Source organism: Zonotrichia leucophrys, chromosome 1 (genome assembly GCF_028769735.1).
Source record: "Zonotrichia leucophrys gambelii isolate GWCS_2022_RI chromosome 1, RI_Zleu_2.0, whole genome shotgun sequence".
Taxonomy (NCBI): Eukaryota; Metazoa; Chordata; class Aves; order Passeriformes; family Passerellidae; genus Zonotrichia; species Zonotrichia leucophrys.
The window spans coordinates 114,955,117-114,968,119 of NC_088169.1; the positions used below are offsets into that span (position 1 = coordinate 114,955,117).

The following is a 13,003-nucleotide window of genomic DNA, read 5'->3' on the forward strand; positions in this document are numbered from 1 at the left end:
GAGAGGGGAGAGCTGCAGCCGCAGCCGCTGCCGTGTGCCTTCGCTCGATGCCAATGTTCACAGCGCTGGGCAGCGGGCACAGGTGCTGTGGGACAGATGCTGTGCCCGGGACAGCGCCGAGCCGGTTCCTGACTTTGCACGGACACACGAGTGCAGGATCTCCAAGCTGGCCCCTTCACAAAGCACCAGGCTGGGCTGCGTTTGCATTCAGTCCGGACTGTAGGTTCTCAAGGCTGCCTAACCTTTTTCTTCAGAGGTTTGTTGTTGTTTTGTTTTGGGTTTTTTTTTTTACCTCTGATCTTTTCTCTTTGTTCACACTAATTATGACCCATTAACTTGAAAAAAGAAAGAAGCAACAAACCCAAACACAACGCGCCACCCTCCCGGCGCGGGGGCGGCGGGCCTTCCCCCTCGGCGGCCCCGGGCGCTCGGCAGAGCAGGGGCCGGGCCCTCCCGCCTGCCGGGGCGCACACGGGGCTCCCCCATCTCCTCCGCCGCTGCCACAGCCGCCCCCCGCCTCCGAGCGCGGCTCTCCCGGCCCGGCCCGCCCCGGCGGCAGCAGGGCAGGGGCGGGGGCGCGGAGCGGCGGCTCCTCCCCGGGGCGGAGGGACGCGCTCGCCGCCTCCCGCCTGCCGCCGCCGCCGGGACTCGGTGCCGGGCGGCTGCTGGCGGCGTCTCCCGTCCCGTCCCGTCCGGTCCGGTCCCGGGGATGTCCGGCGGGGACAGCCGGCGGCGGGCCGGCCCCTCCTGGCACAGCACTTTCACTCGCTTCTTCTCCAGGAGCCCGCCCGGCGAGGGGGCGCCGAACAGGTACGCGGGGCTCGGGGGCGGCGCGGTGCCACCTGCGCGGCCGGGGGACGCCGGAGGCCACGGGGGGCGCGGGGCTGAGCGGGGCCCCGGGCCGCGTTGCGACACTGCTGGGCGGCGGGGCAGCGGGAGGAAGCGAGCGTTCCCCGCGGGGAGCCCGCGCGTCCCGCGTCCCGGGGGCGGCTCCTGAGACGGCGGCGGCTCCGGGGGAGCTGCGGAGCGGGCTGGGAGCGCGGCTGACAGCGGCTGCCACGGCCGGCAAGGGCGGGCTGTCCTGGGGCAGCGCTGCCGTGCGGGCACGGCTGCTGCTGGGTGCCGGGCAGGGGCACTCCGGGGCTCCCCGGAAGGTGCATGGAGCACCCCCCGCCCCGCCAGGCTCGGCAGAGCCCCGGTGGAACCTGCTGGGAATCGCGCACAGCCGCGGTCAGCGTCCTGTGGCCCGGGTCGCAGCCCCTTCCTCGGGGAGTGAAGGCAGGGCAGGGCGCTGAGGGCTTTGAGGGCTTTGTTTGTTTGTCTTCCCTTTTCAGTTTTCACGCTGGAAGTTTTCTTTGGGACTGGTGTAAATCAGGCGCTAATGCAACATAAATATTACTGATGTGTTTAAGTCTCAATGCAAAATTTGTGGTTTATGGAAACTTCGTTATTAATAATTTTCTTAGCGCAGGGAGACTTTACAAGATGAAAAGATTTGGAAACTTCTTGTGTATGTGTTCCTCTTCCTTTTTTTTTCTTTTTTTTCATTCTGGTGGCTGATTTCTGTCTGTAACTAGGAAAGAAGCGCAGATCAGTTTCCTTCAGTTTCAGGCAGCCTCATTGTTGGCCCAAGTTAACGAGCGTATTTCTGTGGTGAAAAGGTGTTAACTGCCTGGGCCTTACTTCCTCAGGTGTAGTATTTATTCTTTGCTTTTAACATGTTGGTTTTAATCTGAGTCATTCTTGATATAGGGCATAGGTTTGTGTTTAAACTGACAGAGTAAATGCTGTTTAATCAAATAGATAGTGGCTATCGCAGTAGTTCTTTCAGTGAAAAGCTGTAGGATTGAGTTGCATATTCTCAGCAGTCATGGAAAATAGAAGAGCCTATTGCTCTTTTACACTGACCATCTTCAGCAGTCTCGTATATGCACCATGAGGATTTTTAACTTTGCGGGTTTTGTTTCACTGTAAGCATTTGACATGCCAGTACACCACCAAGAATCCACTGGTCTTTTATGAGCAGAAAACGTTGCTTTTTTAGAAGAAATTGGGAGCAAGGCTGCTGAATCAAGGCCATCTTTACAATTGCTGGAATAGCCTGGCTGTTTTGTCTGGTGGGGGTGGTTAAGATATGGGACAAGGCGAAGGTTTGGATCTGGAGAGGCAATGGGACAGGTTTCATGGGATGACGCCTTGCCAGCTCCCTCCAGCTGCGGTGTGGGATGAACAGAAAAGCCTGGCGGTCGCCTCGGTGAGGAGGAGAGCGCTGCCATTGAGCGGTTTGTGCGCTGCGTGGCCGATCCGCAGGTAGCACTCATGGCAGACCTACTCCACTTAACTCGGGGCTGCGCTCTAATCTCTATCCCAATCGCAGTTTCATTTCCTGCAGTCAGGAGCCTTTTCTGTATTCGGAAGCTGGGATATTCCGCGCAGATATGCAAAGGCTCTGGCCCCTCGGCCTGGTTGTTGAGCTGCTCACGGAGTTCGCTGCGGGGCTGTGGCCCTGACTCCTTCCCGCAGCCCTCGCCATCCCAAGGCCCATTTGGTATGTTAAGGAGCTTTTCCTTGTTGTGCCGGGCTGCGGCGTGGCACGTTCGTCAGGAATGCTGACGTTCCCGTATTTGGTTTCCAGTGGCAGCCTTGTTCGCAGATTAGCGTAATTGCATACATTAGCCAGCGCCGGGCTGGGATGAGTGCCGCAGGTTCCTCCTCGCGTTCATTCAGCGGGCTCGGCCGGGCAGCAGGATGGAACAAAGCCCGAGTGCGGGGAGGGGGCACCAGGGCTGCCCTGGGTGCTTGGTGTGAAGGTAAGGAGTGTGTGGGCGAGCTGGGGAATGCAGCTCTTGTAAAGGGCTAGGAGAAATGTACGTGCCGGCATGGAATCCCCTTCAGGTTATCGGTAGGATATATGTTGGAACCAGACCAAGTTTATATATGTATATAAAAGTTTTCTGTGGAGGTGTTTTGCTTACTGATGGGTTTTAAAAGTAGAAGACCTAAGTAGAGGGGGAGCAGTATATCATCACATAGACCCTGTGTGCCCGCACTGACCTCTGCAGACATGCATCACACTTGGTGCCTCTGCAGAATGTGATGGTTTCCTAAGTTATAAAAGCGTGCAGGAATAAGCCTCTGTCCCTCCAAAAGTCATTCTCTATCTGTTCCTGCAAATTAGGCAGTGGTGGGTGGCTGGAAGCTGCCAGCTTTCCTTCCCCCATGGGCAGAGCTCCCCTCTTGCTCCAGACCCTGCTCAGATTTACCTGTAAAAACCACAAGAACACCAAAACCCAAACCTACCGTGACCCTGGTTTAAAATAGGAGTAAGGGGATGGGGGGTGGATAGGTACATAGTTTGTTAATCAGTGTCTTAGCCTCTTCTGAGAACCTCATTTGACAAAAAGTTTGTGTTAATAACTGGCCCTTACAGCAGTTTGTAGCTCTGATGAACATGAGACTCGCTGGAGGTTTGCTTGCTTGCTTGTGGAAAAATTAAGCTGCACAGGTTAGTTTTAAGTTTTGTGGCAGCAAAAAGCACAGCACATGCCTTAGGAGTTCACTTGGCTTTTACATAAAATGTAGCCAAATGGAAAGCATCTCCCACCCAGCGCTTTCCTGCTGCTTAAGTGTGTTCTTCAGAGTTGGGGCTGCTTTGAATGGCTTCAGTGCTCTTCACCCCAGGTCTGTATCATTGGCTTCCATCAAAGGCAGTCATTATCCTGTACTGGACTATTTGCTATTTTCAATAATACACATTTGGTTATTGGTTACCACAGTGTTTGTCCTGGAGCAATCCAAATCCCCAGGGTGACAAAACCCAATTGCATTTTCACTGTTGTAATAGGAGTTTTATAATTTTTAACTTTTTTTTTTTTACTAATGCATGTATTTTTAGTCCATCTGGAAGAGACAACAGCTTTTTACACTGTAAGTCTACACTGTGGATTCTTTCAGAAATATGTGGCTTCTGTGGCCGAGCAATTGTTATTTTGCAAATAAATGTGACCTCTCAGGGGGGTGTGACACTTTTTACTGAGGTACCATCAAAATGTCCTTTGAACTATGGGTGCATTTTATTGGATATTCTGAGTGGTGTTTAGCAGGTTCATTTCAGATTTCTCTTTTTCTCTCCAAGCACTGTTGGCTGGTCACAGAACTACCAGTGCAAGTTTGGTTTGTCAGGATATTTTGTCTGCAGTGCTGGAGTATACCTGAGACACCAAAAAGGGAGGAGCAACCTTTTATCTGGTTTAGAAGGATTTTGGGGGGCTGATTTGTTTGCTGGGATTTTTTTGGGGGCTGAGGTTGTTGTTCCATTCATCCATTAGTATCTTACTGAGAGCTTTCAGAGATGGAGAACTTTGTTTATTCTGCCTGAGGAGAGATTAGAGAGTCTTTTTCTTCCTTTGGGACTGCCAGTCATTGTTCCTGTTTACAAAGAACATGTATTTTTGTAGTTGTAAAAACTGCATTTGAGGGACTGCTGGAAATTGATGGAAAAGAGAGTAATAAATTTCAAACCTAGTGCTTCTGAAATTGCTGCCTCCTGGCTGGGTTTGATTCAGATGCCATTGGCATCTTTGAAGAAATCCATTATCTGCTGGAAACATCAGTCTCTGCTTTCTAGTAATGAACCTTTTACTTTCAAAAGCCAGAGCAGGATTCTTTGTGTTGTTGTTAAAATCTAGCTTATTTATGAGTCTGCATGAGGGATTGTGGAACCAGCAAGGGCAATACTCCAACCATATAGAAGAATTCAAATTAGACTTGCCTAAGTAAGGTGCATTATGAAAATTTTCTGTACGTTTGTTAATTTGGGGGTTCTTTCTTCTTTTTTGCTTCCTAGATTTTTCTGTTATGGCTTCCATTGCAGGATAATTCCGAATAGTGTGCAAGGCCCTGGTTCAGCAGGGTACCAGAGGGGTTGTCTGTAATGAAGCAGGTAAATAATCCTGTGCACTGCAGTGGGACTGCCTGCCTGATCAGAGCTCGTACTTGGGTGTCTGTGGGACTGAGACCAGGAGGAGCAGGGCCAGCAGCTGTGTGTGTGTGTGAGAGACATTTCCTGAAGGAAATGTTACTAGAGCCTTCATTAGAATAGAGCAGCTCCTTGGAAGAAACAAAGCAACTTTTTTTCCACTATTTTAAATGTTAACAGCATTCTCTCTCCCTTTCCAGTTATTGGCATAAGGGCCAGAGTTAATGCAGAAATATTTCCAAAACAGCTACAAGTCTGTGGTTTTAAGGAAGAGTTTTGCAAAGATCAGAACTCCTTGGACTTCTCCTCTAGTGAACAGAAGGCTCCCAGGTGGAAAAAAATTAAGATTCTGAAACATGTTGCTGTGGGGATTGTATTTCTAATTATTGTAAGTTCTTGAAAGGGTGGAAACCCAGCTCCTGCTTTTAATTTCTGAGGGGCTTTTGGATTTTATACAGTTCAGTTAGTATATGCTATTATACTTGCTAACAGTAGCACAGCACTGGGTTGCTCAGGCTTTACCTCAGTTCTTCTGGTGTATTAATTTTCACTTCTCATATAATTTTTATCCGTTCTAACTGGCTTTGCAGTATCACTTTTGAAGACTTAAGGTCGGAAATGTTGCCTTCCTCGCTCATTTCACTTTCCCATATCAGTTTCCAGACACAAGACATAGTCTCCAGTAGTGTTGTTACCGTGATTTCATGACTTGCCTTATTTTGAAACAGAATGTTGTTTTTCTGAATGTTCCACTGCTTTTTAAGTTGATAAAATATTTTTCCTTCTGCTTAAGGAGGTCTTGAGACCTAAGTGTGTAAACACCTTGGGGATCTGCACTTCACCTACAGTGTTGTGTTGGGAAAAAATGTAGGAAGAAGTTATTTCTTGTGAGCACATGAACAGAAAAGGCAGGAAGAATTGCAGTGATAACATCCTTTTATTTTAATCATCAGTTACAGGCTGCAAATTTAGCCATAGAACTTATTTTGATAGGAATGGAAGATGTATGCCTTCAAAATGAAAGGGGGAACTTTGGTGTCTGTAGGATGCTTCCTGGTATATGTTTTGTGGGCAAAGATGGGAGTTCTGGAGAGTGCATTCTTGAGTTCTGGAGAGTATTTTCTTGAAATAGCCCCTCTGTACCTCTACCAAAAGCTTTTTCCTCCAGCCTGACTAGAAGAGCTTGCTGCACTTTGCTGGTGACACCAGTCTCTCTTGCTTGTTTTTTCTGTAGTGATTGTCCTTAATGAATCTTTTTGAAATTCTGGTATGCTCTGTTTATCAGAACACCAGTTGCTGCTGCTTTAAAGCTACCCTGGATTACTTTTTTTTAATATCTCCTATTTTTATGCTATTTTTTGAGTACCACTGTCAATCCCCCACACCACAAAGATGCCCTTTGCAAACAGTTCTATTCCCCATTAAATTTAACCTTAATAAATGGTTTGTAAATCTGTTTGTGATGTTGTACCAAGTGTTTGTGTTGGTGACCAGTAACATATCTATGTCATGAGAATGCTGGGAACTGTCTGACCAGTCAGGCTGGCAAAGAGGGAGCAGATCCCAGAGCAGTGTTGGTTTCTGTGCCTGACAGATGCCAGAAGGAAAACCTTGATGTAATCTGGTGTAATCACACTGCCCAACAGAGTAAGCTCTGCTCAGAAACATTTACATTTCTTTCTCCTGCCTTTGTAGGGCTGTTCAGTTCCCTCACATGAAAAACAGATTAAGTTATTTAGCAAGGGTCATCATATTTATATCTCTTAGTTCTAGCCTTTAAACTTAAAGGTACATATTCAGTGTAATGACATGGTTTGGTTCTTGAATTATTTTCATGTAAACTTTCACTGTAAAACATGGCCTATCTGTGATTTTTCGGATGTATTTATTTTCCATGATAGTTCTGGTTGCTTGTTTCAGTCTTCATTTAGTACTAGCATACTTTGTGTAGCTGATATAAACCATGCAACACAGCGCTGCTATTGCAGAATGTGAGGCTGACCCAGCTTTGCTGCACAAGCAAAGAGCAGTATGTAAATCAGCAGCAGAAACAGGTCTGAGAGGAAAAATTGTTTCAGTTAAAACAATCTAAATTGCTTATTGCTGTCTGTAATCAAACCAGTTTCGAAATGAGGGTAGTTAAATTGAATATAATACATTTTGTGTATTTCAACACTTACATTAATCAGCAATTGTAACACTTCTTCTGCCTAAGTTCCTGCTTTCTCCTCCTGGCTCCTTTTTCTCCTTCCTTATCTTTCTCTGCTTTCTTTTCCTTTTCCTCTGTTTCCCTTCTGTATTTTTTTTAATGAAGTAGCAGCTTTGCTTTCCTTTGACCCTCTAATTTCAAACTCAATAAATTGTTTTTATAATTACCGTTTGTCTTAATGTCTTCAGTTCATCTCCCCTATGTGTATGGCCTAAGCTTAAGCACAGAAGCAGCAGCCAGAAACTTCACATTCAAATTTCTGTGCAAAATTCTCCCTCTCTCTTTAATACAAACCCCAACAGCCTTGCCAGAGACTAGAGGCAGATTTTTGTCACTGCTGCTGTTATTTGCTTTCTCAAGAAGTGTGTCAGCCTGGGAATCTTGCTGAGAAGTTCACTGGAAATTTCTCATTTCTGGGCTTTTCAGAAAAAGGCAACATTGTGGTTTTGGGGGGAGGGAAACAGAGGAAAGACCTTTAAACCCATTTAATTCGTTGGGGTATTTTTCTTCTAAAATGCTAGCAGTTTTATTTTCTGTTAAATGCTAATATATTTTAGCTGACACTTGATGCACAAGCCAATTTTTTTTCCTCCAGTTGATTTCCTCATATCTTATTGCCACCGAGCTTTACAGGAATATTTTCCTTTCAGGTAATTTAACAAATTGTTACTGTACCTTTGCTCATATTCCTCAAGGTACGTGCTGGGAGTTTGACTCTTAAAAAATGGACTTTTTAGATTAGGTTCTGATAGTTCTCCTGGCTGCACAGCACGCAAATGGCTTCACAAGTGTGATGATAGTGCCTAGAGGAAGGTGTTTCCCTTTAAAGTCTATTTTATTTAGTTGGATTAAGGGAGGAGGATAGAAAAATTGATTTACAAAGTCTGCCAGCAGACCTGAGAAGTTAATAACCATGGGATTGATTGTAACATCGCTGAAAGAAGGGAATTGTCAAGCGCAGTTTTGTTTATGAGATTGCAGCTTCCTTGACAAGCTGCTGAAATTTCATCCTTAGATGCTTAAGACTTTGCACTGATGCCCCACTTAAAATATTTGCAAGTGCAATAACAGCAGGCTAAAGCTCAATATAGAGAGGATTATAAAATAAACAGACATAAATCATCTTGTACTTGATCTGTTTGATGAAAATGAAGAGGATGTATTTTTGAATCAATATCTTCACATATAATTTAAAAGAGGAAAAACTGTGGCATGTGAAGTTTGCAGATGATTTGAGTGAAGAGTATGGAAATCACCATGTAGATGACATTGGAAACAAACTAAGTTACCGTGGTTGGCAGCCAGTTAAACACGAGCTGCCAAAGTGGTGGCTCAGAGAAGAAAACAGGATTGTTGGGTGTATAAACAACAAACCACGTGTACTCTGTGGATGCTTTGGTTACTGCAGCACCAAGTCCAGTTTTGGTGTCCATGATTTATCATGAGAAAGATGCTGGCACACTGAAAAGGGCTCTGAAGAGATCTCCAGAACAATTTGATGTCTGGAAAAACTCCCTCACAGACTAAAGTGAAGTAGCTCAGTGGCATTTAGTTTAGAAATGACAATGTTAAACTTTGAGGAGTGACTCTGCCTCAAGGAATGTAACTGGAAGGGAATCAGATTGAAGTGCTTTATGTTATAGTAGACCTGTGGCTTCAAGGGGTTATTTGAATCTGAGACCTTTATAATCTCACATAGATGCAGATTGATTGAGAGATGAGACTTGAGTAGCTAAGCCTCATAAGTAGTGAATTTAGTAGTAGCTTACATGGGAAAGGTCTTATTTACAGATGTGGTAATTTTTCCAAAGTTTGTTGGTTTTCAACCAAGGCTCATAACTTCTTGGCATGTGTTAAAGGCTTGATGCAGGTCTCCCTTGGTGAAATGGCGTAATCCAGATTATGCAGGAGGCCAGCTGCAGTAATCATAAGGGTCTGTATGGCAAGCAGGGTAACTGGTGCATATATATATATATATATATATATATATATATATATTTAAAAGTCTGAATTTTTTGCAGTCATCTTTTTAATTCCCACTCGGAAACTGGGACAAAGAATTAACCAATACTAAGCAACCTATGTCTCTTTGCAGTTTTAAAATAAAAATTTCATTACTACTACTGGTTTGTGGATATGGTGTGAGAATTCCTGTAATGTGCTGGAACCTCATCGAGGTCTTGCGCATCTATATTTGATGGTGTTATTAGACTTGTGGATTTCCACTCATTTACATTCTTCATGGAGGCTCTTGCACAAATGGATTTTTAAGTACTAGGTGATGAAATTCTTGTTTCAGTGTTTCTCCATTGAAATATCTTTCTGGGAGGTCAGCACTGCACGTGTAACTGTTGGCACAAAGTAAAGTTGGAAAGAAGTGATGAGATCAGAACCACATGAGGTGTATTTCCCAGAGAGAGATGTTAGGTTTGTTCAGACAGAAAGGAGAGGCAGAGCTCAGGATTACACCCCAGAATGCTGAAATAAAGAAAGTAAACCTAAAAGACATCTTTGAGGTTGGGCATTGCTTATTCTCTTACCATTACAGGTCTCACATTAAATGGTTCCTGAGTCAATCTGAGAGGAGCAGTTAAAAGCAAACAGTGCCAGCCTTATGTGGTAGCAGGGTGGGTTTGGCTACTCGGAGTCATCTGTCCCCAAGAGAGAGGAGATGGCAAAATGCTGGAGCGCTCACCTGGCTGGTTCCATGTGGCTGCATGAAAAATAAGTGCTGGAGCTGCTGCATTGGGAGAGATTTGGTTCAAAGCCCTGGGAGAAGTAAATCCCCATGTCAGCATCCACAGGTGCTGTGGTGGTGCTGAACGGAGGTTCAGCTTTAGTCAGCTGTCCCCGTTTCCTTAAGGGAGTGCCCATCCATTTCCCCCTTCCCAAACAGCAACAGGCAGTCTCTGCCTTCTGCTCATAAAAGGAACCTAAAATATCTCAGTAATTACTTTCAGCTTGAAGAACTCTGCGTGTGGTCAGTCTCATCCAAACTTGGGTGTTTGTGCTTTATTCCTTGTATGTTTCCTGTAGCTTGTTTTTTTTTTTATCTGTCACAACACATTCACAATCTGCTGCGTGCATAACATGGGTGGGGTGGATTAATAAAGGAAGAAGGGGATGGGCTTTTAATTTGCGAGTTCTGAGGGATTGTTATGAAGGACAAGGGTGCAGGAAGCAGACTTCTCACAAAATACAGAATGCTGTGAGGGCCTTTTGAAGATGTGATTGTTTGTAATTGTCTTGTTCTGTTTTTAGAGGCTGTTGCAAAAGACCTTGAAAGCTTGTACTTAAATATGCTCCATTAAATTGCCTTTTTTTTTTTTTTTTTTTGTTGCTGGCTGTAATCCCTCATGTAATCTCTCTTTGTGTGAGCAGCAATGCAGAATTTGAACATGTCTTACTCATAACAGTCTCTAACCTCTCTTTTCAAAGTGTAATGATTAAAAACTTGGACCACAAACCTGCTTCTGCTTCAGACACCACCTGTCCAAGTAATACAGAAAGGTCAAAACAGAGGCAGCAGCAGAGGAACAAAAAGCAATAGAAAATGGCACAAAGAAAGGTTTGTTGAGATAGATACAAAAGATACCATTCTGTAACTTAAATTTAATCTTGATTATTTAGAGAATAAGAGTGATGCTAATCAGGTTAGGCATGCTGGCAAGACAGTAGAAAGAGCAGCAAGACAGCTGAGGAGAAGAAATCCCTCTAACCTTCCTCTAAACCTTCGCTAAAGATTAATCCATCTCTGTTGGATGCACTAATATGTAAGAGAAAAAGCAAGGTCTAGCAGAAATAGCAACAGAAGGGCAGTAGATTACATGTCTGAGAGGCTTGGGTTTGTAGAATTAATTGTGACAGTGTCTTTTTATTTAGTATTTCCACGCCTTTTTTTTTTCCTCCCTTTAAATCTATAAAATTAGAGTAGTATCTGTCTAAATATGTTAACAAGTGGTTGTGACAATTTGTAAGTGATTGCCTGGATAGGTAAGAAGCCCATGGAAGCAAGTTGGTAGAGATGTTTTCTTTCTTCCTGAGACCACGCTTTGCTCTTTGACTTCTTAAAAGCAAAGATGAGTCGATTGCTGGGTTAACAGAGGCCTGTTTCTGGGTGTATAATGTAATAACAGTAGTTTGTGAAGCACAGAGTTGAAGATTAATTCGTCTTCCTGACTGGACCAGTGTGAAGTGCTCTCCTGAGAGGGGGGTGGTTAAGCACAAGCCTAGCTTTAGATGGAGAAAACATTGGTGGTACCTGTCGTGGCAAAGTGCTCCAGGAAAACACGCTCCAGCTTTTCCACTGCTCTGGAAAAGCTTAAAACTCTGTGGAGCCAAACTTTATAAATACAGCTGTAACCCTAGGTCACAGTGATGCCATGGATGCAATGATGAGAAGTGGGAAAGCCCTAAAATTTGTAGGGAGCTGTTGTGGGGATTGCTAAGTTGCATTGTGTGAATGAGGTGAGCAGGAACCAGCAGGGTCTCCAGGCCCAGGCTCTGAGTGTGGCCCAGCCCCTGTGTCTGTGGTGTTCACACTGGAAAAGGCAACCTTGCCTCTTTGAGAGAAACAAAACCATTTCACCCTAAACAACCCACACGGCCTTTGGGCAGCAGAGAAGCTTTTGTGCTGTAAAACTGAAACCATTTAGAGCTGGGCCCTGGCTAAGGGGAGAGGAGGTTCACCCCAAGCAGCCTCTGTGGGGATGTGAGGGGCAGTGGTTTGTCCTTCCTGTTCCTGCTGAGTGACATCTGTTGCCCCTTCACTGTGCTGTTGGAAACCACTGTGCTCTAAACTGGGTCACAGGCTGGATTTCTCCTCTAGAAAGCTTCTGCCCACCTCTTGATTTTATTGACCAATGTCGCCCTACTGAGAGCCCTTCTTGGCTGAGTTAAGGATGTAGAGATAACTGAGGCTGAGGAGGAAGGAGCAGAGATTTCTAAAGCTGGTTTGCTGACAAAGTCAGCATGTTTGAGGAACTACACCCTAAAGCAAAAGGTTAAGGAATGTAGAAACACTAGAATATAAACCATGAAAGGGTGTGGGGAAATGCTTCCAGAGTTAGGGTTATTTTATAGTGGAAAGGAAAGTTTTGATACTTTTTTTTTACTTGTTGATTTTAAGATGCTTATCTGCTGAATTGCATTCTTTCCGTTTTGGTATGTATGCTATGGAATTTCTATGGCTAGCTAGAAGAAAGTAATTCAGACATGTATTTGAAATATAAATAAGAAGTAGGAAAATGAAAAAAGTTTTGGGGAAAAAAACCACATGATATAAAGGGAAGAATATGAGCAAAACAAAGTGATGCAATAATTCAACGCTGGTGTAAAGTATGCTGGCAGGACTTAATGAAAGCAAGGATCTCATTTGTGGAACCTCCTTATTCCACTCTTAAGTCCAGGGAATCTTAGTTCATGTCAAATGTATCAACATCAGGAAAAGCCATGTACATCTGAGAAGGATGTTTTGGTTTTTAATTTGTTTGGTTTTTTTTTTTTAACCAACAACAAAACAAAAACTAGGAGAGAGAAAATAAATTGTGTACAGAGAAACACTTTTATTAGTGTGCCAGAGCCCAGAGTGATTGTGACATCTCCTTCACGAAACACATTAGCAGCAGAAGAAATTAACAGGTCAGGATATTAATTCATCTGCTCTGTCTTCCAGGGAGGCAAAGAACAGCCAAGACTCTCGGTCTGATGCTGTCCCTGAAAAAGCATCTTTGTGTTTATGAATGCATTAAGGGAGATTACCTAAGGTGATGTGAAAGTACATGCTTTTCAACTTGGAGATGATCTCTAAATGGGAA

The 13,003-nt window shown here is 44.6% G+C and overlaps 1 protein-coding gene across 1 annotated transcript in view; it reads left to right on the forward strand.

Annotated features, from left to right (window-relative positions):
- Positions 1 to 648: 648 nt before the first annotated feature.
- Positions 649 to 13,003, forward strand: part of CRYBG3 (crystallin beta-gamma domain containing 3) — an 80,568-nt gene continuing 68,213 nt past the window's right edge. The window contains exon 1 of the mRNA XM_064728250.1: positions 649 to 810. Coding sequence (XP_064584320.1) covers positions 710 to 810 — 101 coding nt within the window. The 5' untranslated portion in view covers positions 649 to 709. The remainder of the gene's footprint in view (positions 811 to 13,003) is intronic.